This window comes from Stegostoma tigrinum, chromosome 26 (genome assembly GCF_030684315.1).
Source record: "Stegostoma tigrinum isolate sSteTig4 chromosome 26, sSteTig4.hap1, whole genome shotgun sequence".
Classification (NCBI taxonomy): Eukaryota; Metazoa; Chordata; class Chondrichthyes; order Orectolobiformes; family Stegostomatidae; genus Stegostoma; species Stegostoma tigrinum.
The window spans coordinates 46,662,366-46,690,252 of record NC_081379.1 but is presented as its reverse complement, the minus strand read 5'-3'; the positions used below and the strand labels follow the sequence as shown (position 1 = coordinate 46,690,252).

The 27,887-nt window shown below is 40.6% G+C and overlaps 1 protein-coding gene across 5 annotated transcripts in view; it reads left to right on the top strand.

Moving 5' to 3' along the window:
* sfi1 (SFI1 centrin binding protein) overlaps window positions 1-27,887 on the top strand; it is a 117,453-nt gene that overhangs the window by 12,573 nt on the left and 76,993 nt on the right. For all 5 annotated transcript variants that reach the window (XM_059655151.1, XM_059655149.1, XM_059655150.1 and 2 more), the window contains exons 5-14: window positions 1,763-1,873; window positions 2,557-2,651; window positions 4,350-4,467; window positions 7,616-7,718; window positions 9,891-10,047; window positions 11,998-12,159; window positions 14,900-14,970; window positions 15,405-15,497; window positions 21,497-21,594; window positions 23,430-23,496. In XM_059655151.1, coding sequence (XP_059511134.1) covers window positions 1,763-1,873; window positions 2,557-2,651; window positions 4,350-4,467; window positions 7,616-7,718; window positions 9,891-10,047; window positions 11,998-12,159; window positions 14,900-14,970; window positions 15,405-15,497; window positions 21,497-21,594; window positions 23,430-23,496 — 1,075 coding nt within the window. The remainder of the gene's footprint in view (window positions 1-1,762; window positions 1,874-2,556; window positions 2,652-4,349; window positions 4,468-7,615; window positions 7,719-9,890; window positions 10,048-11,997; window positions 12,160-14,899; window positions 14,971-15,404; window positions 15,498-21,496; window positions 21,595-23,429; window positions 23,497-27,887) is intronic.

The following is a 27,887-nucleotide window of genomic DNA, read 5'->3' as shown; positions in this document are numbered from 1 at the left end:
GTGGGGAGTATGGAGTGGATGAGGGAGTCAAGGAGAGAGCGGTCCCTACGAAAGGCAGATAGGGGTGGAGAGGGAAATGTATCTTTGGTTGCAGGGTTGGTGACGGTGGTGGAGAGATCCTCCTCCCCATTTCTGAAGTTAGGGTCCTGACCCAAATGACAATTGTCGTGTTCCAAAGGATTGAATGATTTGCTTCTATTTTGTGCAGTTCTCTATGAAGTTTAATAATGGCTGGAATTAATATTCTTTTGTCCTGCAATTTTAAATATAATGGATTTTTTAGAGGAGGCCACATCGGTGAGACCATTTCATGCAGCACCTGTGCTCTGTATGCAACAAACAAGAATACCTTATGTTCGCGAAACATTTTAACTCCCCCTCCCATGGTGACATGTCCATCCTGGGTCTCCACCATTGTCACGATGACTCCACCCGTAAACTGGAGGACAGCACCTCGTATTCTGCTTTGGGAGCCTGTAGCCTGATGGCTTAAACGTGGATTTTACCAGTTTCAAAATCTCCCCACCTCTAGCTTGATCCCATGACCAACCCTCCCTCTTATCCTCACCTCCTTGACCTGACCCAACCTGTCTATCTTCTCTCCCACCTATCTGCCACTCCCATCTCACTGACCCATCTCCACCAGTACCTACCTGCACTTGCCTACCACCATCCCACCTACCTTCCCGAGTCCCACTCCACCCCTCTCTCTTTCTGAGCTCCCTTCCTCCCCATTTCTCAAGTAGGGTCCTGACCTGAAACGCCAACTTTACTGTTCTAATGGCTTCTGTTTTGTGCAGTTCTCTACAAAGTTTAATAATGGCTGGAATTAATGTTCTTTTTTCTCCTACAATTTTAATTAGAACATAACAGAAGTGGCTTTAAGCTTTTTGTATTTAATGTGATGAATGAATCACTTTGAAGAATACTGAAGGAAAATTTTGAGATTTTGCAAAGAAGTTCAAATCAGGAATTTCAGTCTTTGCGTTGGGGTACATGTCCACAGCACAATATGCTGCTATGAAACTTGGGTGCATTATGAGAGAGCTGTGAGGACTGCTCCCCAACCACCACCTCCTCTGTCCGCCTTGCCCTTCCTCCCCTCCTCCCCCTGCCTGATGAGTTCCTCCAGCATTTCATATTTTTACTTCTGATTTGCAGCAACTGTAACATACTGCTTTCATGTTAGATGTTAATGTTGATATTAATTGTAGAATATATGTGTAAATGGTCCATGAATTATGTAGTTAAAGTATGAGATGGCACATTTTATTCAGAATGCCTCATAATCTTTGAAACACAACAGCCTGATTGGGGTAAAAGAGCAATAAGGTATGGATTCATGAATTATTCCAAATGCCAATGCAATTTAACAAAGCTGTAAATTTGCAAGTAAAACACAGGTTTTCTTTGAGAGAGAAACACTTAAAAAGGCAAATGATAGGTCACAAAGTGTGGAGCTGGATGAACACAGCAGGCCAAGCAGCATCTCGGGGGCACAAAAGCTGACGTTTCGGGCCTAGACCCTTCACTTTGTTATCTTGGATTCTACAGCATCTGCAGCTCCCATTATCACATCAAATGATAGGTCAGCCTTTGTTGCACGCAAGTTGGAATATAACAGTTGGGATGCCCTGCTACTTTTATAAAAGGTTGTGTTGAGGTCACACTTCGCTTTTAGTAAGCATTCTTGGCAGAAACCTCAATCAGCTGTTAAGAGATGAGATGACTGTTTCAAAAGGCATGCTGTTCTTTTTGCCAGGTCCCATTACTGTCATGCCACCTTGCAAAAAGCATTTCGCGAATGGAAGGAGCAGTGGTGGACTGTGCGAATAGAATGGAAACTGATGGTTCGTGCAGACTGTCACTATAGGTAACATTTTTTTTGTTTCTGCTCCACAGTCTCACGCAGGCTAAACATCAGTCCTAATTGTTCAACAAAATGACTGAAGAATAACAGTAGCATCACCAGTTCTGTTCTGTTCAGTTCCCATGTGTATGCACTACCTGAGGGATTTCTGGGTACTGAATAACACGTAGCTGTTCTCATGTTAGACAGTAGCGAGTCACACAAACCACTCTGCCCCAGGTCAGGGTAGGGAAGTTTGAGAGAATGGAGCCATGGTTTTTGGAAGTGCTTGAGGGTTTTGGAAAAGCACAGGATTTCTGTTTGAATTTAATACCCCATAATGAAACAGCTAATTAATCTGTGCTCATGCATGGATATTTTTGCATTGTATGATAGAAAAGTGCAGATAATGCCTGAAGCTGTACTGCAGAATGAGTCAGAGTGGGATTTTAATGCAAGGCCATGTGTTAGTGACAGTATTGCTTGTGAAATCCATCCTCTCAGATTTTTGGTCTTGTCAGGAAATCTAGGGATTTGGAGAAAGGGCAGCAAAGTGAATCTGAAGCCCAAGATCATCCATTGTTGTATTAAATGGTAAAGGAGCGTAGCCTCTATATTCCATACGGTCTACTCATATTTCTTATGCTCTGGAATCAGTTTGAAGTTGTATTCTGTTTCTGTAATTTTTGCATTCCTGCCCATAACAGATATCATACGTACAATCAGATATGGAGAGCCTGGCACAGGTACATCCTTCAGCAGCAGATGAAGAAAACAAAATTTGCAAAGGCGATTTCACATGGTATGAGAAGAAGATGCCTGTATTGTAATTGATGGGGAAGTCTTGATTATCTTCAATTTTCAGATGGTATTTAATGCTGGCTTGATCTGAACTGAACCTAACCAGAATTCCAGTCCATAGAGTTGATAAACAACTTTTGCAGACTTCTAGCTGTTTCACAGATAGTAGGAACTGCAGATGCTGGAGAATCTGAGATAACAAGGTGTAGAGCTGGATGAGCACAGCAGGACAAGCAGCATCAGAGGAGCAGGAAAGCTGACGTTTCAGGCCTAGACCCTTCTGACAAAGGGTCCAGGCCCAAAAACATCAGCCTTCATGCTCCTCTGATGCTGCTTGGTCTGCTGTGTTCATCCGGCTCTACACCTTGTTATCTCAGACTTTTAGCTGTGTCATTTTGGAGTAATTTGGTGGCCGATTAAAAAAGATGGACCGATTAAAACACCAGTCTACACTTACAGAGATAACAAGGTGTAGAGCTGCAACAGTCTACACTTACAGTTGGCTCATAGACCAGAATATGCAGTCAAAATAGTATGGAGGCTGATAGCACTTGCTGTTACTGAGGATGAAATAATATTGCAACTTTAGGCTAGAATCACATCTAAATATTGATATCAATATGTGGTTGCCTTGGTTGTGCCACTCTGCCATTAGTCTACCAAAAATGCCATCTTGCTGCCTGCCTCATGATGGAAATGTATTTAAGGATGAGGTTCACATGTTAGCTTGTAAACGAGAAATAAGTCCATGACAGAAAGTTAAGCCTTAGTCATTTCACTCTGAGCACCTTCCTAATAATGTCATAACTATTAATTAAAGCCAATCAATCTCGCTGGCATGCAGTGGCAACCATTAAAAGCATGGAAATGATAAAAACAACGTTTACATTTGGCACGGAATCTCAATTCTGTCCAGCGCATACTCTGTTCCATGTGGAAATTCCAGGATGCTGTCATGTCCCTTGGTTTTGAAATGAATTGCTGTTCAAAGTTTAATGCTCACTTCTCAACTACAATTCAGTATCAAACCAAACCTGAGAAAAATTAAAGAAATACAGTGATGGTTTCAACACAGTAAAGCTTGGGGCAGCAGCTGCAGATGTGCAATGGGTTACAGTTGCTGGCAAGGACCTTTCAATTGTAATACAATGAGGAGCTAGAAACTACTACCCCTTGGGATGTGTGCCTTACAAAGAACACATATATCAGTTCTGAGGATTCAAAATATATTGAGGTGCTTCAGATGGAACATGGTGTATTGTGAATAATTCTATATCGATTGTAATTTCAAGTTGAAATGTTTTGCCCTCAGACTGCATTATCTGATGTGGGATGCATGTATATTGCAATCAAATGAAGTGGATTACGTTGTACTGAAACAAGTTGAATTTTTTACAAATTCTGTAATATTTCAGCCAAGTGCTTTGTAGTGTTCTCCTTCACAAAATCAATGAATATGCTGTCTTTGGGGGAGAGAAACTTCATCTTTAAGGAAACCTGAAGGATGCAGTCTCTTCAAGATAACATACACATAAAACAAAATTGATCTAATTGTGGGCCACCTGCCCATCTGCTGTTGTCAGCTGTTACAGGAAATGTTGCTCATCCTAAATGACAAAGAGTTTCAGCAGCTATAGTCTGCAACTATCCTGGTTAAATTTGAGATTATCCAATGATGTTCTTTTTATGTTTCCTTTAGCTCGTATACAGTTGTTTCGGAAGTTCTGGATCCATTGGATATTGTATGTAAAGATCCGGAAAACCAAACACATGATGCAGTTTGAAGCTGATGAGTTCCGTGTGAAAGCAACTCTTCAGTAAGTGCAAACCAACAACTTCAATTATTTCAGTTAAATTTTACATCTGTTTTATGGCTAATGTCAGAGTGACATTAGAAGAATTTGCTATGAGCAGTCAGTATCAGCATAAATGAAGATATACCAAAGGTCAAATGCATTTACGTACACAGGTGCTAGGTCAGATACCCATGGGGGCTGAATTCAACAGTTTACACAAGAATCAAATCCAAATTATAACTCTCCAGCACCTTGACACTTGGCATGAGGGTCGCTATGTGCTGTTCCAGCATCATAATTTAAATTTTGTTTATATTTCTGTCCAATTAACCAAAGTAAATTCTTACAATTTTGTACTTGTGCCCTTGTAGTTCCAGTTTCGATTCTGACTTGGATTTTTTTGTTAACTTCTGTTTGCATGCCGAATTTTGTCCAGTCCTGAATGTGCTTAATAATAAGTTGCATTTCTCTAGCACAGAACATAGTAATACAAACCAGGGTGTTACACACAGTATAGTGAGACACAAAAAGATTTTCATAAGGCAGTTAACACCAGTTTGGCTGAAAGAAATAGGCTTTAAGGAGCATCCGAAAGAAAAGTGTGAAGAGATTTAGGAAGGTGAATATGGGAACTTAAGACCCGGACAGCTGATAGGACTGTGATGGATTGTAGTATGTTGCAAGTGGTGCTATGATTGGGGAATACAGAGTTATCAGAGGATTGTTGGATTGGAGAAAGTTGCTTTTGTATTCTTTCATGGGACGTCGGTTAGCATTTGTTGACCATTTCTAATTGCCCTCAGAAGCAATTGAGAGTCCACTGAATTAATATGTGGAGTCAATACATGTAGGCCAGGCCAGGTAAAGATGGCAGAATTCCTTCTCTAAAGGACATTACTCAACCATATGGGCTTTTAAAACAATTTGTGATAGTTTTCTCTTCACCATTAATCGGAAGAGCTTTCAATTTCAGCTTTAATTAATTCACTTGAAGCTTGGCCAACGGCCTGGATGGCATTTGCTTTAGCCTCTGGATTGCTAAACAAGTGACATAACTATAATGCCACCCTCTCTCCCAAAATTGGAGTCAGCAGGTTGAGAGGCTGGCACGGTGACACACTGGTTAGCATTGCTGCCTCACAGTGTCAGTGACTTGAGTTTGATTCCAGCCTTCGGTGACTGCAGACTGTGGAGTTTGGACATTGTCCCATGTCTGCGTGGGTTTCTGTAGGGTGCACTGGTTTCCTCCCACAGCCTGATGTGCATGTTAGGTGGCTTGGCTACACTAAATTGTCCCATAGTGTCCAAGGCTAGATGAATTAGCCATAGTAAATATAGGGTTATAGGGATGGGGGAGGTGGAGGTGTGTATGTGTGGGATGCTGTTTGAAGGATTGGTGCGCGCTTGTTGGGCTAAATGACCTCTATTTGAATTGTAAGGATTCTGATTCAATGAACCAGGAGGAGCAAAAATGTGAATTTTAAATATGACGTATTATTCATTCACGAAATGAGGGCGTTGCTGACTAGGCAGCATTTATTGCCCATCCCTAATTGACCAGAGGGCAGCTAAGAGTCAACCACATTGCCGTGGGTCTGGAGTCACATGTAGGCCAGACGAAGTAATGATGGCAGTTTCCTTCCTTAAAGGACATTAATGAACCAGATGAGTTTTTCTGACAATTGACAATGGATTGATGGTCATCATTAGATTCTTAATTCCATATATTTATTGAATTCAAATTCCACCATCTGCCATGGCAAGATTTGAACCTGGGTCCTCAGAATGTTACCTGAGTCTCGGGAATAACAGTCCAGTGATAATACCACCAGGCCAATGCCTCCCCTGACGATTCAGGATATGGGAAATTTGGAGGGTTTAAATAATCTAAGAGTAACTGTTTTCAGTTGCTGAAGGACAGGATACAAAAGTACACAATTTAAGCTAATTAGCCAAAAATCTTAATGCAAAATGAGTGAAAACTTTATATGCAATGAATGGTTTGATTTGGAAGGCACTGCCTGAAATGGATGCTTCTTGAAGTGGGTTTAAATGTAAGTTACAAAAGGGAATTAGATATGTACTTGAGAAAGGAAATTTAGAAACATGCAGAGCACCATGGAAAGTGGAATTAATTGGATTACTCTTTAATAAAGATGGAGCAGCCTCATTGGGTCTCCTTCTGTATTGGACTATTCTATAATATGTACTGTTTGAGAAAGCTTTTTGTATCATTAAGTTTGGAGGTATCAAAAGCATGACTGATGGTTTCTGACATTTGTGTTGACTTTTGCCCCGATTTGATTCTTGGTCCTCAGATCAGTATTGCATTACTGAACCTCTTGTCAGTCACCATTCAGGTTATAGCTGGGGCAACTATTGGATATTTAATGTACTTAATCAGTACAGACTTCTTACTTTGACAGCTCTCTTGAATTTTCAACAGATCCTGTTATTCATGCTTCTTTCAAAGAGCAAAGAACAAAGAAAATTACAGCACAGGAACAGGCCCTTTGGCCCTCCAAGCCTGCACTGCTTGAGATCCTCTGTCTAAACCTGTCATCTATTTTCTAAGGGTCTTTGCTCCCTGCCCGTCCATGTACCTGTCCAGATACATCTTAAAATACACCATCGTGCCTGTGTCTACCACCTCTGCTGGCAACGCATTCCAGGCACCCACCACCCTCTGCGTAAAGAACGTTCCATGCATCCCTCCCATAAACATTCCTCATCTCATTTTGAACTCATGACTCCTAGTAATTGAGTCCCCAACTTTGGGAAAAACCTTCTTGCTATCCACTCTGTCTATACCCCTCATGATTTTGTAGACCTCAATCTCTGTCTTTCTAATGTAAATAATCCTAATCTACTCAACCTTTCTTCATAGCTAGCAGCCTCCATACCAGGCAACATCCTGGTGAACCTCCTCTGCACCCTCTCCAAAGCATTCACATCCTTTTAGTAATGTGGTGACCAGAACTGTACGCAGTACTCTAAATGTGGCCGAACCAAAGTCTTATACCACTGTAACGTGACCTGCCAACTCTTAAACACAATACCCCGTCCGATGAAGGAAAGCACATTTAATGTAGGCTTTAATGTCTGGCCAGCCTGTGTTGATCAAATTTTAACTGATAAACTTTTACAATTGTAACCAATTTCTTGCCAGGGCTGCCTGGTCCATTTGGACCAAACAACTGGGGAGAAAAGAAAGGAATCGCAAAATGGATGGTTTGGCAATGCAGCATTGGGCCAAAACATTGCAGCACAGGGTAGGCATGTTTTTCGTGTGTCACCATGATTTGCACAGTAAAGCTTTCGGAAAGTGTGTTTCGTATGTTCTCTTCTTTGTTTGAGATGCACATTATATACATCTGGTTATTTGTACCCATATTTGTATTGTTGAAAATATTGAATCTTGAAATTTTGAAAATTGTCTGGAACTTGTAGAATATTCTGTGTCCATTTGTAGTCATATTTTCCCTTGCAACCGATCCTTGAAGTACAGTTCTGATGGCATTAACCAGTCGTTATACTAGATAAGTATTGAGAGTGGATATCAAAGTGAGAGCCACAGAGGACACTTTCGCTGATTCTATCCCCTTCACAGACACTGCAAGTGATAAACTTGTCTGAATTATTTCCCTTGTGCAACTGACTGCTGTTGAGGAGACTGATAGCAACCCACATGTAATTCACATCAGGAGAATCTCTTGTTCTGTGATGTACAGTGCAGTTTGTTTGCTGAGCCATCAGGGTGAGCTGTTCCTTTAAAATGAAATCCTTTTTGTTGGAATACCAATGCATTGCCATGGTATAAGAACACAGAGAACTTTAAATGAACAAAATGGCTGCCCAGCCAATTTCATTTTGTTTTGCATAGGATTGTCCAGAATATCATGTGTGTTCTTTGAGATGCAGAATATGATTTTCTAAAAAGGCAAAATTGGGCAATTTGTAATGTAATTGGAAATGTAATTTAGTTTCTAGCTGTAGGCCTGGATTTGGGCTTAACAGCCAGACTGCCCAATGTCTTTTGTTCTCTATACACCTGTGAATTCACAGCAACTGAAAGGATAAGGTGTGTGATTTTTTTCCCCCCACCATTCAGAAGTTCAACGATAGATAAGCCAGCTAGGCCAACTGACCCCACTCACACAGGTATGTTTTTTTTTGACATTGTTTGGCTGACATGAAAGAAACATCCTTCCCTTGAATAGCTATGAATGTTCCTTTGACCCGCCATAGCTAATTTTGTTGTCCGAAGCACACTATTTCAGACTGTCTTAATTCTGTAAGCTTTTCAGCTGTTAAGGTTTTTCAGTCTAAATGTTCCAGCATTGTATTTAATTCCAAGAGCTGCATTTGTGTCAATTTCACCAAAAGTCTTATGTAACAGCAGAGTCACAAATCTAAATCTAGCACACCAGGCATGAAGCATGGAAACCTGCTGAGATAATAGATGGCACCCAGAGGGTAGCCTCTTCAGTCAGCTGAGGGGGAAAATACCAACAATTGGGAAGGAATTAATAAAATGTTACACAGCTTTTAGGACAGTTGCATTTCAGATGCAGATTATACGTTGTTTTGTAGCTAAATAAAACAGTCATGAATTTAAATAGTGATTGTGATCAAGATTTATTTATTTCTGTTCTGTAATTGCTACACAGTTTTCTTGACTCATTGTTCATGTGACTAGATGACTGAAAGCTGGACTGCTCCTTGCACATAGTGATAATGTGTTGAACCAGCAGGTGGCAGCCATGTGCATCTGATTTATGGCACTGCGTTCTGTTACCTATTGTCTGCTGAACATTAGCTGGTCGCTAATGAAACTGGTCAAAATAATGGGAGCAGAGTGGGATAGAATACTTAAGAACACCTAATGAAGACAGGAACATTTATCAGCATCATCATCGCTGCTTAAGATTTTTTTTCCACACACACCTCCACCTGATAACTTTGCTACTTATCGTATCGCAGTCTTAAAGATAACTAATGTTGATAATTTCTGTGTCTATGCTTCATGCCTGGGACTTGGCAGTGAATTTTGTCGGGCTATTTGATGTTAAAGACAAGTCCAGTCTTCTCCCATGCTGCAGTTGCCAGCAGGAGTCACTGGGCAGTGCTCTGGAACCTTGGTTTTTCACTTTTTGGGCCTAAACTGGTGAAACTAATGATGCACCTTTTGCTGTTAGTCTCCCTGAAGTTAGCACAACTACAAGCCTTTCATCTGGAAAACATTGTTAGGATGAGCATTTTTCAGATGCTGACTAATGTTTGATTTGTGTATTTCTACATCTTTGACCAGCATTTTTAAATATTAATATGTGATAATTGCTAAAATATCTGTTGCAATGTGGTATAAGGTGATTCAATTCTGGAATACCATTGCCGTTATGTACACTTTCAGTTAACAGATATCGTCTTTGTTTTGGGTGCAGGCTTGGCTTCAGTGGAATGCATTGTTGCATTTGTTGCAGCAAGAGCGAGAGAGGGATGGCCGAGCACAGCAAATATACCAGCGCTGTTGCATGCAGCGATCACTGCTGGCCTGGCGTGTATATGTCCAAGTTTGCAGGGATAAGAGGTGTCAATACAGTAAGTTTCTGGGCTGTAGACTTGAACCCCAAGGCCTGTAAGGCTTCCTGAACCCCTGCTTTATGATGGGTCATATCTTTATTGTTCAGACTTAAAACTTACATGTGTGACAATTAATTTCCAGGACCACTTAGTGCCGGTCATGTGTAGTGAGACTTTGTCATGTTCACGTCAAATGAAGTAAAATGATAAATGCTGCAGAAATTCAACAGGTCTGGCAGCATCTGTGGAGAAAGAAACAGAGATAATGTTTTGATTCCAAATATAACAATTCTTCAGAGCACCTTTTCAGGATTATGAAGAAAAGTCTTACAGGACTCAAAACGTTAACTCCATTTCTCATTTCATAAATGCTGCTTGACCTGCTGAATTTCTCTAGCAATTTCTGTTTTTATTTCAGATTTCTAGTATTTGCATAATTTTGCTTTTATTATTCATTTCAAATGAATTTACTAATTAAAATTGTGTGTGTGTGTGTGTGTGTGTGTGTGTGAGAGAGAGAGAGAGAAAAGGGAACAGTGAGGGTCTTGAAGTACAGTGGCAACGTATCTACCTCTGAGCCAGAAGACTGAGGTTCAATTCCACCTCGGCATATAATGGTCTTTGAGGTGTGATATAACATGTCAAAACAACTCAATTAAAAAAATTTCATAGAGAGAACAGTTGGACTTGGGTTTGGGTTGTTTGGAGGAGAACTGTGTAATCTGTGGAAGTCAGTAAGCTCACTGTTAAGGAGAGAAGCTCTGTGTCTTTGTTTCTTATTCGCCTGCAAGCTTAGCTCCAGGCTGTCTTATGTTTGCAGACATGAGGAGGGAGCAGGAAAGCTTAATGGTTTTTAAGAGATTCTTAAAGGAGCGCAATAGAGTAAAGCGGTTGAAATTCTGCTGTTGATGAATGGTAGGGTTTATGAGAGACCAGGGGCAAACAGCCAAATAATTTCTGCTGGGGTTTTGAGGCTATATAATGAGAGGAGGTTATAAAGATGATATGCAGCTTTCTGTAGAGTGAAGAGAAGGTAAGGATTTTAACTAAATGTTGCTGTGGAGCTGTGAGTAGGAATACTGAGGAGAGGTTGACAGGCCAGTGAGGAGAGCATTCAAGTTTGGAATTTACACAGTTACAGATTTTAACAGGGAGCAGGCTGCGTTGTCGTGCTTGAAATCGACAGTCTGTGTAATGGAGCTTGAAGCAGCTCAGTATCAAACACACTGCTGAGGTTACAAAGAATCTGACCTGGGGAGAGGGTGGGCATCTGGCAAGAAAACAGACTTTGTCCTGCAGAAGAGTCAAACCAGTAACTTTGATCTTCCCGGTGTATAGCTGGAGTAATTTAGGACTTATCCAAGACTGAATGTCAGATGAGCAGTTTGACATCACTGAGCCAGTTTAGAGTCAAGAGGAGCAGAGGAGATTTGGAAAAATGGTTCACTTGTTTATGTTCATTGAGCGAGGACTAGTGGTGCTGAGTCAGGGCTGTGTCAGCGTTATGCTGTTCCAGCTCAGCAAATTCACAAACACCCTGTCGGCAAATGAATACTTTGCATGCCTTGTACAAGATGTACAGGTTGGCCTTTTGCGGGGGGGGGGGGGCTCACAAATTCACCAGAATGATATAGGGGCTTAGAGTCAAATTATGATGACAGCTTGCAGAGGCATGCATTTCCTTCAGTAGAGGAAATTGAGAGAAGATCTGGTTGAGGTGTTTAAAACATTTTAGTAATTAAATTTCTTCTGGGAACGAGGGTAACTAGTTAAAATCAGAGGTGTTTGAAATGGGAAGCCACAGTGGTGGGTGAGAAGAGGTGGTGAAGAGAGACTGCTTGAGATCTTTATTCTCATTGACATCCCCCTCAACCCCAACCTTCATCGCCCTTTCACCTTCCCAACTCTCTTAAACTACTAAATGTTCATGATTGCCTAGTTTCCACTCTTGCATTTTCTGCCTTATAGGATTGGCTGGACAGAAGTATGAGCATTGTGTTGTTCAGCGATACTTCTCCTCATGGCATTCAGCCTGGCATCTTCAAAGGAGCATCCGTGCACAACATGATCACCTCAGTGAACTGGGCAGGAGGAGCACTTTGCGGAGGGCCTTTCTCCGCTGGAGTCTCTGTATCCTTCACTCTGAAACCGCAACTTGAACCTAATTAGTCTTGATGCATTACAAAGGACCATTTAGACCAACAAATGAGAGTCCATCCTTTCCAATTTGTGGAACATAATGTTAAGATTGTGTCTTTGTATTTTACTTTATTTTTAATTGTAGAGTGAAATGAGGGTAAAATAGTTTTAAAAGCAACGATTAGGGTAGTATTTCTGCTTGTTTTGAAAGCAGGTAACCACAGCTTTGAGCAGTGGCCATGGTGTTGTTGCAGACGAATGGAATGGCTTGTGGATTGATGGAGCTTTGTTTGGTACAAATAGATGATTGATCTTTGGATTGATGACCAGTCATAGATGACAAAGGCTTGCTGCTTGCTAACAATTGTGTGATTGATTCTCAGATAGCTGAACAATTTTGGTTTGTGCACTAGGTACAGGGAAGATATCAGACCAGTTCAGGAGTTCTGTCCTTTGTCTGCAGTAAAAACGGCTTCAAGCCTGAAGAGAAACAGTTTATCTTTCTTTCAGCAGTTGCTGTGAATGTTAATTAATAAGTCATAAACCTTTGCTAAATAATGAGCCACCCTGTACCACTTACAAGCAGGTGAAAGCATTTGAAAAAACATGATCAGGAAGCAGCATTCTGAAAAGCGCAAGAATCGTGTGAGGAAGCTCTGAGTGTCTTCCTAGTCCTTCTCTTTATCCATAATATCCGTTGTTTTTGCCTGTATATGTAAGCAATTTGAATTTTAATTCATTTAGTTATATGCCAACAGTTTGTAATTGTTTACTTGTGGCTAGAGTCTAGTTACTTGCAATAAATAATAATTTTTTGTGCAGTACTGAAACTTGGTGTGTGCTTTCCAGCAGCTTGGTTTTGGAAGATAGGTATATTGGGAGATACTTCGCGTACTGTTTAAAAATCTTTAACTTTGGTGATGACTCCAGTAATAGCAGGGCTTGATTTCCAGTGAGCTACCTCAATGAGACATGATGACACTCACATGAAGACCTCTGCAGTGCTGTACTGTCAAGGAAGGAATGGCCAACACCACCTTTTTAACAGTGCCCCATTTCTGTAATCTATTGTTGGACAGGTATTGGAATCAATTATTAAAGAAGAAATAGCAGAATATTTGGAAAATCATAATCTAATCAGAGTCAGCATGGCTTCATGAAAAGGAAATAACGTCTCACTAATTTATTAGTACTTTAAGGAAGTCAACCATAGTAGATAGAGGAAATCCATTATGTGTTGTAGTTGGACCTCCAGAAGCATTTGACAAATTACCTCAAAATGGTAGATCATTAGAGAAACAAAGGTGTTGGAGGTGGTATATGGACGCAGATAGAGAATTGGCTACTGGACAGGAAACAGTGAGTGATGATAAGGGGTACCTTTTCAGGTTGGTGGCCTGCAACCGCTGGGTTTTCAAAGGAAAACTGCAACAGCAACTGTTTACAATATATATTAATGATTTAGCAGAAGGAAACGTGTACTATATCCAAATTTGCTGGCAACACAAAAATAAATGAAAGGGCAGTTGCAGAGGAACACAAACAGTTTGCAAAGAGATATTGATATGTACAGTAAAAGGGAAAAATGTTGGCAAATGGAGTATAATGTGGGGAAAATGTGAAGTTGTTCATTTTGGAAGGGAAAGCAAAAGAAGAGAATTATTTAAATGGGGAAAAAACTGCAGAAAACTGCACCACAAAGGAACTTCGGGCGACTTGTGCATGAAACGCATAAAACTAACACAAAGGTGCAGCAGGTAATCAGGAAGCCGAATGGAATATCAGAGATAACAAGGAGTGGAGCTAGATGAACACAGCAGGCCAACCAGCAACAAAGGAGCAGGAAAGCTGACATTTAGGGCCTAGACCCTTCAGAAGTGGACCCTTATTTCAAGAGGGTTGGAGTATAAAAATACGGAAGTCTTACTGCAACTGTACAAGGTGCTGATGAAATCACATCTGTGAGCACTTTTTGTCATTTTATTTAAGGAAAGGTATTTCATTGGAGGTAGAGAAGGTTCCCTAGGATGACCCTAGTGTAGAGGGATTGTCTTATGAACAAAGGCTAAACAGGTTAGGACTCAACTCAGTGGAATTTCGAATGAGAGCTAATCTCATTGAAAAATATAAGATTCTTAGAGGGATTTGATAAGGTAAATGCTGAGAGTATGTTTCCCCTCATAGGAGAGTCGAGGATCAGAGGACATTTTGTCAGAATAAAGGGGTGTCAATTTGGGACTCGGATGAGCAAGAATTTCTTCTTTCAGGGTTGTGAATCTTTGGAACTCTTGTCATAGTGATCTGTGAGCAGAATCCTTGTCTATATTTACCATTGAGATGGATAGGCTCTTGATGAGTAGGAGATTCACGGCTTAGGGTGAACGGGCAGGAAAGTGGAAGTGAGGAATGTTGGATCAGCCATGATCCTATTGAATCGTGGAGCAGGCTAGAGGGGCAAAATGGATCACTCCTTTTCCTATTCCTTATGGCCTATGGTCTAGTGCCATTTGACTTGAGCATAACGTATTGAACAGTGCTGATAACAGAAACATCTGGATTTAGTTTTGCTTTCAAACTCTATGTTTCTGTCTTGGAATATATTTATATTCCCTTGCCATTTCTGTCCATTTAAAAAAAAAAATAACATTTCCCTCTTGTACTGTTTGCTGATCTCTAATGTTCACTAAATTGCACTCTAAATTGAACTCTGAATGCTTTAACATCAATCCAGACATTTCACTTGCTGTGGAAAAGACCAACCTGTGCAAATTGGCAGATGAACACCACCACCACCATCTGCTGGTAAGTCGTCAGCAATAATGCTGGCATACACAAATTGCTGTGAGGTTTGTCCTGTTCTTTTAGTGTATGACTGTTTAATTCGGTGAGTGAGTTAGTGTCTCTGTTGTCTGCGTCTTCCTTTGATATTCAGTGTCTTGGAACACTGGACTGATTGAATGCTCCGCAACTCAATTAAATGTTCGAAGTTGTGGTGGGACTATTCTTTGATCCAGAAGTACTGAGTGGAATTCTGTCTGCTACCCCTAGTAGAAAGCAATGAGTTGAACTGTGAGGGAGAATTGAACCTCTCTTGTTCTTTGAACTCCCAGCCACCACATCCCATGTCTGCGTTCCAGTAGCCCCGCTCACAGGGAAGAATGTAGCTGCTCCGGTAGAAGCATTGGGAGGCCTTTTTTTTGTTCCATGTTATTTTATTTTAAATTATCTTTTACCAGCAATCAAGTATTACAGCTCTGAGGTTCAGTGTGAGAAGTGTTCGACAGAAACAGATGTTGAATAATCTGGCACACCGACAGGTCCATGTTTGGGTAAGAGTTTCTTCTTTACCTGCGGTGAAATTGAGTACATATGGGGGAAAAAAACTTCAATCAACGTGAGTGATTATTTGATGGATTAAACCTGATGCATTCTTCTATAAGCAATATGAAATAAAGGACTCCTCTTCTGCCAAAAATATTATTAATGGGAAAGTTGATCCTTAATTATCATAGTAATTGTCTGTCAAAGTTTTTTTTTTAATTTTATTTTTAGATTCCCTACAGTGTCGAAACAGACCCTTTGGCCCAACAAGTCCACACTGCCCCTTGAAGCGTCCCACCCAGACCCATCCCCATTCCCCTATAACGCGCACACCCCTGAACACTACAGGCAATTTAGCATGGCCAATCCACCTACTCTGCACATTTTTGGACTGTGGGAGGAAACCGGAGCACCTGGAGGAAACCCACGCAGACACAGGGTGAATGTTCAGACTCCACGCAGACAGTCATCCGAGGCGGGAATCGAGCCCGGGACCCTGGTGCTGTGAGGCTGCAGTGCTAACCACTGAGCCACTGTGCCACCTCCAAATTTGAGCAGGGTTTCTGTAGCTATATGCAAGTGATGGATAAGACAGGACTAGAAATAGAGACAAATGACAGCTTTAGCACACATCAAAATATAATAAGGATTTTAGAAATATTGGTCTCCATTTTAGATCAAAATAATAGATTGAATTATCAGCTTTTTCAGGGTAGTGACTGATTTACTTTACTGACTGTTCTTAAGGTTATGGAAGTATCTGATGCTTTCTAGAATGGTTTGAACTTGCCTAAATCTGCAGCATGTGGTGTTGCACATGCTGAAGGATTGTGTCCTGATTTCAAAGCTTCTACACAGAAAACATCAGTGCAGTATTTTCATTCCCCTTCATTATAACATTGCAGGGAAAATGAGCAGAAGTTTCACAGATAGGACAAGTTATTGAAAGAGACCATAAAGCTGTAAGAAATAGGAACAGAAGTAGATTGTTCTGCTTCTTGAGCCTCCTTCGCCGTTTAATATGATCATGGCTGATCAGATGTTCCTTCTGTCCACTTTCCTTTGTTTTCCCCATAACTCTTGATTCCCTCTAGTACACACGTTTAACGCGTAGACTGTTTTTCTATATTTCAATAATACCCTACTCCTTTGTTCTCTTTTCCAAAATTCACGTTTGTCACATCATACTCCATTTGTCAACTTTTGCCCAAATTACTTAATCTGTCAATATCTTTCTGTGAACTGTTCTTATCCCTCTTGCCATTTGCCGTTCCACCTACTTTAGTGTCATCTGCAAATGTGGCTACAGTACTTTTGCTTTCTTTCTTCAAGTCATTAATACATATTATAAATAGTTGTAGTCCAAGCCCTGATCCCTTTGGAACCCCGCTGGTTTATAGGTTCCCAATCTGAAAAAGAATCCCTTATCCTCATTCACTGTTTCCTGTTCATTAGCCCAATTCTCTATCCATGCAAGTATATTCACTCCGACACCATTGTCTCTTATCTTAGGACATAACATTTTGTGAGGTACCTTATCAAACACCTTCTTAAAGTCCGCGATAATACTTCAACTTGTTCAGCTGTTTTTACTCTGGTTGAGACTTCTTCAAAAAACAAATGCATTAGTCAATTAAATTTCTTTTCATGAAATCATGCTGACACTACTCGATTAGATTACGATGTCCTAAGTGTGCTATTATTATTTCATTAATAATTAATTCCAGCAATAGATGTTGACTAATCAGCCTATATTTACCTTTTTTGTGCTTCTTCCTTTTTGAATAGTGGTATCACATTGACAGTTTTCTAATCCTGTGATACTTCAAAGATTTTGGAAAATGCCAATCAATGCACCCATTATATCTGTAGCTGCTTCATTTAGGGGGGGAGGAGAGGAAGGGGGTAGAGAAGCTTAATCTGCCCAGTCCGTTCAGAAAGCACATGTAGGAACCTCTGAGCACAATGCTGTCGTATGTGCTGTTGGCACAGTAATATTACAAATGTTAATTAGATCAGAAATTGATGAATTCCCAGGTGATGTCATACATGAGTGACAGTGTCCATACGATAGTGCATAAATGCATTTTAGTGGTTACTGGACTAAAACTGATTTCTTGACAGTTGAGTAACGTCTAAGCAGTTATAGACAGATTTCAGTTCTCCAGATGTGTTCTCCAACAAATCTTTCCTTCATGAAAGCCTAGTTTCTGTCATTATTCATTCATAACAAGAGAACAGCGTAATTAGTCCATCTCATTCATCAATTAGTCCCTGGATTGTTCTAATTTTCATTGTGTCCTTCATGATGCAGAACATGTAAAAGCTGATTTTATTTCTATGAGTTTTGCAGAATCTATTTGTTTCTGGAGTTCATCTGAATTGGATTTGGGGTGGCATTCAGTTCAGTAGACATTTGTTACTCATTTTCAGCTGCCTATTGTTCTCTATTTTATGCTGGTGGTTTGACACTGCATTTTCAGGTGAATCACCATGGTTTTTCTCCATTGATTCGGATGTATTTAACAAGCTAGTTATTGTGAAACTGCAGTTCCAAGAGACGGTGGGTTCAAAAGATACAAGTCTGTCCACGCCTCTTGTTTTGAGGCAGCTTCTGCAATTTGTAGTGGAACTATGGAGTGTAATTATTGAGAAATAGGTTGCAACTCTTGATAGATGTCATTAGAGGCTTCAAGATTGATGCCAAGAGTTTGTGAGATTAACTGATCTTACCTCGGGTGACATGAGAAAGGTGAAGATTCATTAAGAAAATGGGTATGATTGGTTAGTTAGTTCCCATTCCTGGTTGTCATTCAATAGCTCCACCCAAGAATACTTGAGTATTCCTGAACCAGAAGCTGGCATGGTGGGATGTCTTTCACAGTGCAGTTGCCCATTGGCAATTGCTGGCACAAGTGAGGAACCAACTTGACTGAAGGCTACAGTGATTTTGGAACTGTGCTTCAGCATGAGTAAGTTTATTTTCAGGAGACAATGGAGAGCTCTTTGGAAAACACTGTGATCTGTAGCATTGCAAGTTTCAACATAACAGGGCATTGGAATAAAGTGCGACTGTCCCTGTCTTAGTGGAGTTGAACTCCCCTGCGGTATGCTAGTTCCAACTGTCTTTCCCTCGGTGCATTGACCATGTTTCGGGGATCACTATGAAGCTCTGCATCATCTTTTCCATCTTGTGGCTGAAGTGTACAGTTGAAATGTGACTAATGAGCAGCTTTGTAAGAAAATCTAAGTGAGATGTTAGCTTGTGTTGGTGATCTTTTATAGGAAGTTTTATGTGTATAACAAATGTTTTTTTTTAAAAAAAAGTGTCGTTGCTGCTATAATTCTAAGGATCAGTTAAAGGTAATGATTAAAAGTGGTTTAAATTGTTAATTTACAGTGGAAGATAAACGTTCTGCGAAAATGACAGGTGAGCATCAAACAGTGACCTTTTCTTCCAGGCATTATGGAGCACACTCTGAATAATTTCCAAGCATGTGCTGTTAATTGTAATGTGTCCTTTTAGCTACACTAATTAAAGAGATAAGCTCCTGAGAAACCCTCTGTCGCCACGAATACTCAAATGTCCAAAATAGTCCTGAAGTTGCGGAATGATTTTATTTTCTTGGTGGTTAAAATTACAATGTTTATTGCTTTACACAAATTTCAAGAAATAGGAGTCATTTCCTCTTGCAATAAAGTGTAAATTTCTGGTAAGTTAGACTTTGTGCATTTTTTTTGCTGCATGTGATTCACAACTTTCTTCCTCGCGTTACTGTAAACCTTGTGACCAGAATCTCCGATTTAGAGGAGAAGAATTTTCGAATGTTGTTCATTGTGTGTTTTCAAACTCCCACTTCTTAATTTCAAACGCCAACAGAGAGATTATGCAAGATCTTGATGGAATGGATGGGAAGAAACTGATTATACTGCAATAGATTCAGTAACAAGACACTGATTTAAGATAATTGGCAAAGAAACTGGGGGAAGGAGAGGAGAAATTTTATATTTTGTGAGCTGTTTTGGCCTGGAATGGTGTGGCAGGGGATCCTTGAGTAACTTTCAAAAATAACTTAGATAGTTCTGAAAAGTTTCTTGCTTTTAAGTGACAATGGGGAAAGAGAGGGAAGTGGAATGAATTGGCTTGTCCTCCCTGTGAGGTGGCTTGAGCATGGTTGCTGAAGATCATGAGAAACTGGAGCAGGAGTAAGCCGTCTGGCTTGTTGAGCCTGCACCACCATTCAATAAGATCATGGCCAATCTTTTCGTAGACTCAGTTCCACTTACTTATTCACTCACCAAAACCCTTAATTCGGTTACTGTTCAAACAGCTATCTATCTGTGCTTTAAAAAAAAATACAATGACATACCTCTTATGATTCATAGGACAAAGAATTTCAAAGATTCATAACTGTTTGGGTGAAAAAAGTTCCCCTTCAGCTCAGTTCTAAATCTGACATAGATAAGTTGCAGAGCTGGGCTGAGAGGTGGCAAATGGAGTTTAATGCAGACAAGTGTGAGGTGATGCACTTTGGTAGGAGTAACCGGAAGGCAAAGTTCTGGGCTAATGGTAAGATTCTTGGTAGTGTAGATGAGCAGAGAGATCTCGGTGTCCATGTACACAGATCCTTGAAAGTTGCCACCCAGGTTGACAGGGCTGTTAAGAAGGCATACAGAGTTTTAGCTTTTATTAATAGAGGGATCGAGTTCCGGAACCAAGAGGTTATGGTGAAGCTGTACAAAACTCTGGTGCGGCCGCACTTGGAGTATTGTGTACAGTTCTGGTCACCGCATTATAAGAAGGATGTGGAAGCTTTGGAAAGGGTGCAGAGGAGATTTACTAGGATGTTGCCTGGTATGGAGGGAAGGTCTTACGAGGAAAGGCTGAGGGACTTGAGGCTGTTTTCGTTAGAGAGAAGAAGGTTGAGATGTGACTTAATTGAAACAAATAAAATAATCAGAGGGTTAGATAGGGTGGTTAGGGAGAGCCTTTTTCCTAGGATGGTGACGGCGAGCATGAGGGGGCATAGCTTTAAATTGAGAGGTGAAAGATATAGGACAGATGTCAGAGGTAGTTTCTTTACTCAGAATAGTAAGGGAATGGAACGCTTTGCCTGCAACGGTAGTAGATTCGCCAACTTTAAGTACATTTAAGTCGTCATTGGATAAGCGTATGGACGTACATGAAATAGTGTAGGTTAGATGGGCTTGAGATTGGTATGACAGGTCAGCACAACATCGAGGGCCGAAGGTCCTGTACCGTGCTGTAATGTTCTATGTTATATGCTCTTCCTTATTTTGTAGTTATGTCTGCTGGTTCTAGTTTCACCCACCAGTGGGAACAACTTTCCTGATTCTATCTTATCTGTTCCCTTCATTATTTTATGTCTTTCTATAGGATCCCCCCGCATTCTTCTAAATTGCAATGAGTATTGTCTCAGTCTACCCAAACTCTCTCCATAAACCACCCTCTCAACCCCAGAATCAACCTCGTGAACATGCTACTTTTTATGCTGTTTGGTGCACTGGCTGTGTGAAATGCATTTAATGGAGTTGCAACTGTTATAATTTAGGAATCTTATTTGCTGAGACATTTGAGGCCTAGACTATGACCAGATTTTAGTCTGTCAGAATTCAGTTCTAATTAGGGTGCTCCTTGACATCCAGTGTCCTCTAATGGTTCCGTTTTCATGACAGCCTGTTCCAAGCAAAGAACATAAACACAACGGATCCTTTGAGTTCATGAAAATCAAACTATTAATCTCCCTCCTGTGCCCACCCCACGCACAAAAGTGAGTTTCTCAAGTGCAAATGTGCAGAACTGACAGGTGAAAAAACAATGGAAAATGCACTCTTGAACCTGCATGTCAAATTGGCTGATGAATGTGTTTCTGACAAAACCCCAATCACTTTACCTGGGCTCATTTAACTGCGCAGTTCAATAAATACAGCTGCACTGGGACCTGAGCCTGCATTTCTACTCTCTCATTTTTTTTTGTTCTGACAGATGCTGCGAAGGTGCTGGAATCAGTGGAAATTACGTCGGGAACAGCAAGAGGAACTTGAACTTCAAGCATGGACAGGACAAGCCCAAAACCATTTCAGGTATTCTTGTAATCTGAGAATGGTTAAATGTGTTTAGTTTCCTGACCTTCAATAATCAGACGTCTCAGAAAAGTGAAATTATCGTACGTTCTAAAGCTGATGTGGTCCCATTTGTGTGCACATACCTTGCCTTGAATCTCCTAAATGTGCATCTAGCATTCCACAGAGTTTTGATTCAGAAATCTATAGTCAGTTCCTGTGACTGAGTATCTCAAAACTGATTAGTCACATTTTTGTGTTTCACAAGCTAGGACCTGAATGTCTTTCTGATGACTCATATCGGTTCAGATACAGAATGCTGCTGTATAAAATATGTGATTGCACAGTTGGATGACCAGTTTGACATCTGATGACAGGTTCTAAGTTGACAGCGTCTGGATGCTGTCATGAAAGTGGTCCTCAGGCTTCTAAGATACAACAATTTGAAGGTTTAGGCCAACTATCTTATGGCAACAGAAACTGAAGGTGCCCGATCCCAGGGCTCAGGCACCCACAATGTCTGAAATGAGCTGTCAGTTTGTGAGCTGGTTTGTTACTTTCCTTCAAACCTGCACAAAGCCAAAACACTGGATGCTAGAGATACGGGGGGAAAAAAGCGCATGCTGGAAATGCTTGGCAGGTCAGCTAACATGAAGAGTCAAACAGTGTTGACATTTCAAGTCAGCAACCTTTCAAGTGAAAGGCCAGTAATGTGAAATATGAGCTCTGTATCTTTCTGCACATCTGTAGCAAGGGTCTTGTCCCTAGGGTGGGGGGGGGCGTTCAAAACTCGGGGTCCTATATTTGAGGTGAGAGGAGAAAGTTTTAAAAAGGACCTGAGGGGCAACTCTTTTGATTACAGAAAGTGGTTTGTGAATGGAATGAACTGGGAGAGGAAGTGATTATTGTTGGTACAGTTACAGCATTTTAAAGACATTTGTATAAGTACATGAATAGAAAAGGTTTGGAGAGATATGGCCAAACACAGGCAGGTGGGACTGGTTTAGTTTGGGAACGTAGTCGGCATGTACTAGTGGAGTGAAGGGTCGGCTTCAATGCTGTATGACTTTCTAACATATTACTTTCAGTGTTTGCTGTTTGTTCCCTTCAAACCTGTTTCTGACTTGAGTGTGGATCATCTTGTACAAGTGGCAGGTAATGTTTTACATTAATTATGGCCACAATGAACTCCTGGACTGGTTTTCTTTGCCAAAGTATTTCAGAAATGTTCCATTTTTATTTCCAGAACTCATCCATGTTTGTAATCTGACATTTTGCCTCTTCCAATCTTGTACATGTTGAACTGGCAGTCACTGTATTGTGATGCACATGACAGCTCATTTATGTGCAAATAGCGAGCTTGACTTGTAATAAACACAGGAAATATATGCACTAGATCAGACAGACAGTGCTAGACCTGCTAAGTTTCATTGACATTGACTGTTCTTGTTTCAGACTCCAACATCTGTAGTATTTTGCTTTTATTTTCAGGCCAGGGAATTTTGTTTGCTGTTTGTCAAGTTTTATATGTTCTCAGATTTCTTTCTGGCCAGGCTCTGATTGCATTTGACCTCTTTGACAGAGAGGCTGCCTTTGCTGCTGTTGACCCATTCACCCGTCAGCCAATGTGGATACGGTGGGTCCTTGGGAAATGTGCACAGTTGCTTCAAATTTGCAATGCAGTCAGTTAATGGAAAAATTTAGGAACAATTTCCTTTTTTTCCACTGAAAGCAAGCAAGTATTAGAAGCAATTAATACTTGAGTTAATTATACTTTATTAACACCAAAATGCCAAGAACTCTACAACTTTGTTATATGTTACTGATTTTTCTGGAACTGCATCTTTCTTTTCTAGGGAGGTATTGCTGAGAAAATCATTCCATTGCTGGATAAAACGCATCCAAGAGGAAAAGTGGTATCAGGTGAGGAATAAGGAGAAGGTCCTGGATGACAAAGTTGAAATAGTTCCCTATAATAATTCCAGTGGTTTAACTGGTAGGTCACTAGAGCCCAGACTGACTCAACAGCTTTCATTTATAGAATCTCAAGTCATTAATTTTCAGCCTCTGTTAACAATCCACGCTTGAAATATGTTTTGCAGCAAAAACGCAAGCATTTCATTTTGTTTTCAAATTACAGTTTAAAAAAAGTTAAAGCAACCTGCATCAGTGCCCCTCATCAGTCTACCTGAATTTTGTTCTACTCCTCCACACACTTTGCTCCCTCCACCTGTTTCTTTCAGATGACCGAGGTCTGTTAGTGACTTACTGAATCCTTGAGCTAAACTTCTTTCTCAATACCATTCACTGTTTTTCCCTCCTTCGGCAAGAGATTCACAATACCACCCAGAGGTCCTGTGCCTTTCTTTGTGCCTGGAGCTCACCTCGGGCCTCCCGTGCCTGATTTCTGAAGCCTAGTCTGCCTGATTCTCTTGGGCTGAGGTTCACTCCTTTGCCCAACCTTGTGGACCTGCAGTGCCATGGGAGTGAAGATATTAACAACTATGGGAGCAACTGGATTGATCCTTCAGAAGATCCAACATTTCATTCATTTCATTCCATTTTAAATTCTTCCAAGGGATTTTGCTGCCAAGGCAAATTTTGTTGGTCATTCCTAACTGCTCAGGAGCCATTGGGTTTACTAGGCCATTTGAGAGGTCAATTAAGTGTCAACCACATTGCTGATGTGCTGAAGTCACATAGGGCAAGATGAGATAAGGATGGCACTTAGCCTTCTCTGAAGAGCCCGAGTTCATGGTCATCATTACCAAAACTAGCATTCAATTCCACATTTTATTCGTTGAATTTAAATTCTGCTGGCTGCTGTGGCAGGATTTGATCCATGCCCCCAAAGGAATCGGGTCCAGTGACCCTTCCTCAGAACTGTTCTCAGGAAGGGTCAGCGGATCTGAAACGTTAACTCTGTTTTCTCTTCCCCAGATGCTGCCAGACCTGCTGAGCTTTTCCAGCAACTTTATTTCTGTCCCTGATTTACAGCATCCGCAGTTCTTTTAGTGTTTACCCCAAAGGAATCGCCTGGCCCTTTGGATTACTGGCCTAGTCATAACATTACTTCTTCCCTGTAGAACATATCAGTGTGGAGCTACATTCCATCCTCAAGAGTGCAATTGGACAACTTGGAAAGTAGCTAGGACCCGTTGTGAAGAACAATTAATTCTCAGCTGGTAACAGAGTGCCTGTTGAACCTTGCAACTAAATTGTATTTTAATCCACAGTGTCATGCTAATTTATTAAGTGACTTCAGAGTTCTGTAATTGCCTGATTAAGTTGTTAAATAGACAACCTAAATTGTTCTGAGTTATTTTAATGTGTTTTGATAATTGGCAGTAGTGAAAGTGAGGAGCTTCGGGATGATTCTGTTTTGTACATACTTTGAGTTAAGATAGTATCGGTATCATAGTTGGCAAAATCTTGCTTGTAGATGAGTGTATTTTAAAAATCATCCTTTTCTTATGGCCTCAGGGCTTGGTTTTGTCTTTACCAAAGTTTACACAGTTTTAACAAAGTTCAGTGTCTTTGCTACTTGAATTTACTTAAGACAGCTGGTTAGTTATGGAAAATACCTATTTAGAAAGAGATGTTTTCATACCGGGCCCCCTCTGTATATCAACTTCCCTTTGCCAAGATTTTTGGTCCTACTTTTCTGTCGACATTTTACTCCATTTTGATTCATTCACTTTGTCTGTTGATGTATCAGCCAAATCACTTGAAAAGCTTTTTCAAAAATGTTGTCTGTCAAGTTTTTCTCAGTAGCTGCAATTATGGGATCACAGATGAGTAGCTCAACAAAATAAAACAACCAATAATACGAGAGTAGCTCTGAATTTGCAGTGAACAGTGGCACTTTCACTGATTTTTGAAGAAAGCTGTGTGCTTTCTTGTGTAATCTTTCTAGTGTGGATTTCACACTTCCTCAACGTTAACTTTCAATCTGATAGTAACTCAAAAAAATCTCCAGCCATTCAAGTAATATCATTGAGTCGGGTCCACAGTGAAGAAAATTCAGGATTCTTTGCAGCTAATTTTGGAGTAAAATGGTTATCTAACAACTTACATAATGTTTATATAATTGGGCAGGCCGAAAGAAAGGTTAGGATGTATACGTGCGAGTTTTTTGATCTATTAAAAAAAATGCATTGCACAAATATAAAGCTAGGTTTTCAAGGGCAGAAAGACTGTTCATTCATAGTAGTGGATTAGTTATAAACCCATTTATATTTCATTGTCAATGAATAACTTTTTAATGGGTTTTTCATTCTGATCTTATGGCATAAGTGTGGAAAATCTTAACAGTTGTGTGAGTTTTTAAAGATTGCCACCCGGAGGGATGCCGACTGTGGAGGGGCAGGGAATTACTGCCATCAGCTTATTTATGTGCAAGTTTTAGCAACAAATAGCGGAATTTGCTGTCAGTTTTGGTATGTTCCCAGCTGATGGTAATACTGGGTAAGTCAGAGCCCAGAGTGAAATCAGGCTTGACGGACCATAAGCTGTAATTTTTGCAATTTGGTGACCGTGGTGGTCAGTCAATGAACATGCTCACATGAGGCTGTCCATGCATCCTTCACAAAAGAATATAAATTCTTGCACAAAAGAAAAAAAATAGCCATACATAAACATACTGATGACAATTTTGAAGGATCTTATCATATACAGCAAAAAACAAGACTCTCACAATATCCTTTACAGACACTCAGCCCTGGTGAAGTGTCACTCCTGTGTTCACATCAAAATTTCTTGCTCAATTAAAGAGGGTGCAAGCTTTTCCTTTTGGTGACATTATTCACATTGACCAAATATGGTGCTCTTCATCTTTTCCAAAACACACACAAAGCTAACTTCCTGATGTATCTTTGACTTTGAAAACTTTGAGGCTGCTAAAACAGCTTAATACTTCTTTCTACCTATGATAGCCTGAAGACCTCAAAACCAGAAACTGCCCTTCTGCTGGGATGAATCCTCAGCTAGAAGGATAGACTGACGGATTTTGGATCCTATACCTGAGCAAAGTCTAGACTTGAGGGTGATCTGGATCAAGCTTTGAAGACAATAAAAGGGATAGTTTGTGGATGTGAGTTTGCTCGCTGAGCTGGAAGGTTCGTTTTCAGACGTTTCGTCACCATTCTAGGTAACATCATCAGTGAGCCTCCGACGAAGCACTGGTGTTATGTCCCGCTTTCTATTTATCTGGTTAGGTTTCCTTGGGTTGGTGATGTCATTTCCTGTTCTTTTTCTCAGAGGATGGTATATTGGCTCCAAATCAATGTGTTTGTTGATGGAATTCCGGTTGGAATGCCATGCTTCTAGGAATTCTCGTGCGTGTCTGTTTGGCTTGTCCTAGGATGGATGTGTTGCCCCAATCAAAGTGGTGTCCTTCCTCATCTGTATGTAAGGATACGAGTGATAGTGGGTCATGTCGTTTTGTGGCTAGGTGATGTTCATGTATCCTGGTGGCTAGCTTTCTGCCTGTTTGTCCAATGTAGTGTTTGTCACAGTTCTTGCAAGGTATTTTGTAGATGATGTTCATTTTATTTGTTGTCTGTATAGGGTCTTTTAAGTTCATTAGCTGCTGTTTTAGTGGGTTTGTGGGCTACCCTGATGCCAAGAGGTCGGAGTAGTCTGGCAGTCATTTCGGAAATGTCTTTGATGTAGGGGAGAGTGATTATGGTTTCTGAGCCCGTTTTGTCTGTTTGTTTGGGTTTGTTGCTGAGAAATCGGCGGACTGTGTTCATGGGGTACCCATTCTTTTTGAATACGCTGTATAGGTGATTTTCCTCTGCTCTGCGTAGTTCCTCTGTGCTGCAGTGTGTGGTGGCTCGTTGGAATAATGTTCTAATGCAGCTTTGTTTGTGGGTGTTGGGATGGTTGCTCCTGTAGTTCAGTATTTGGTTCGTGTGTGTTGTTTTCCTGTAGACGCTGGTTTGAAGTTCCCCATTGACTGTTCGCTCTACTGTGACATCTAGGAATGGCAGTTTGTTGTTGTTTTCCTCCTCTTTTGTGAATGTTATGCCAGTAAAGGATATTATTGATGGTCTTGAAGGTTTCCTCTAATTTGTTTTGTTTAGTGATGACAAAGGTGCCATCCACATAGCGGACCCAAAGTTTGGGTTGGATGATTGGCAGAGCTGTTTGTGATAGTTTGTGTTCTAAGTGACAGCCAGTTCCAGATAAACAGGCATTGGCAGATCATAAGTTTCAATTTTAAGTTGTGTAAAGCCGGATTTTTTTCTATTCGTTCAGGAGATGTAGGTCTTGCTGACTAGGCCAGCATTTATTGCTCCACTTCATTGCTC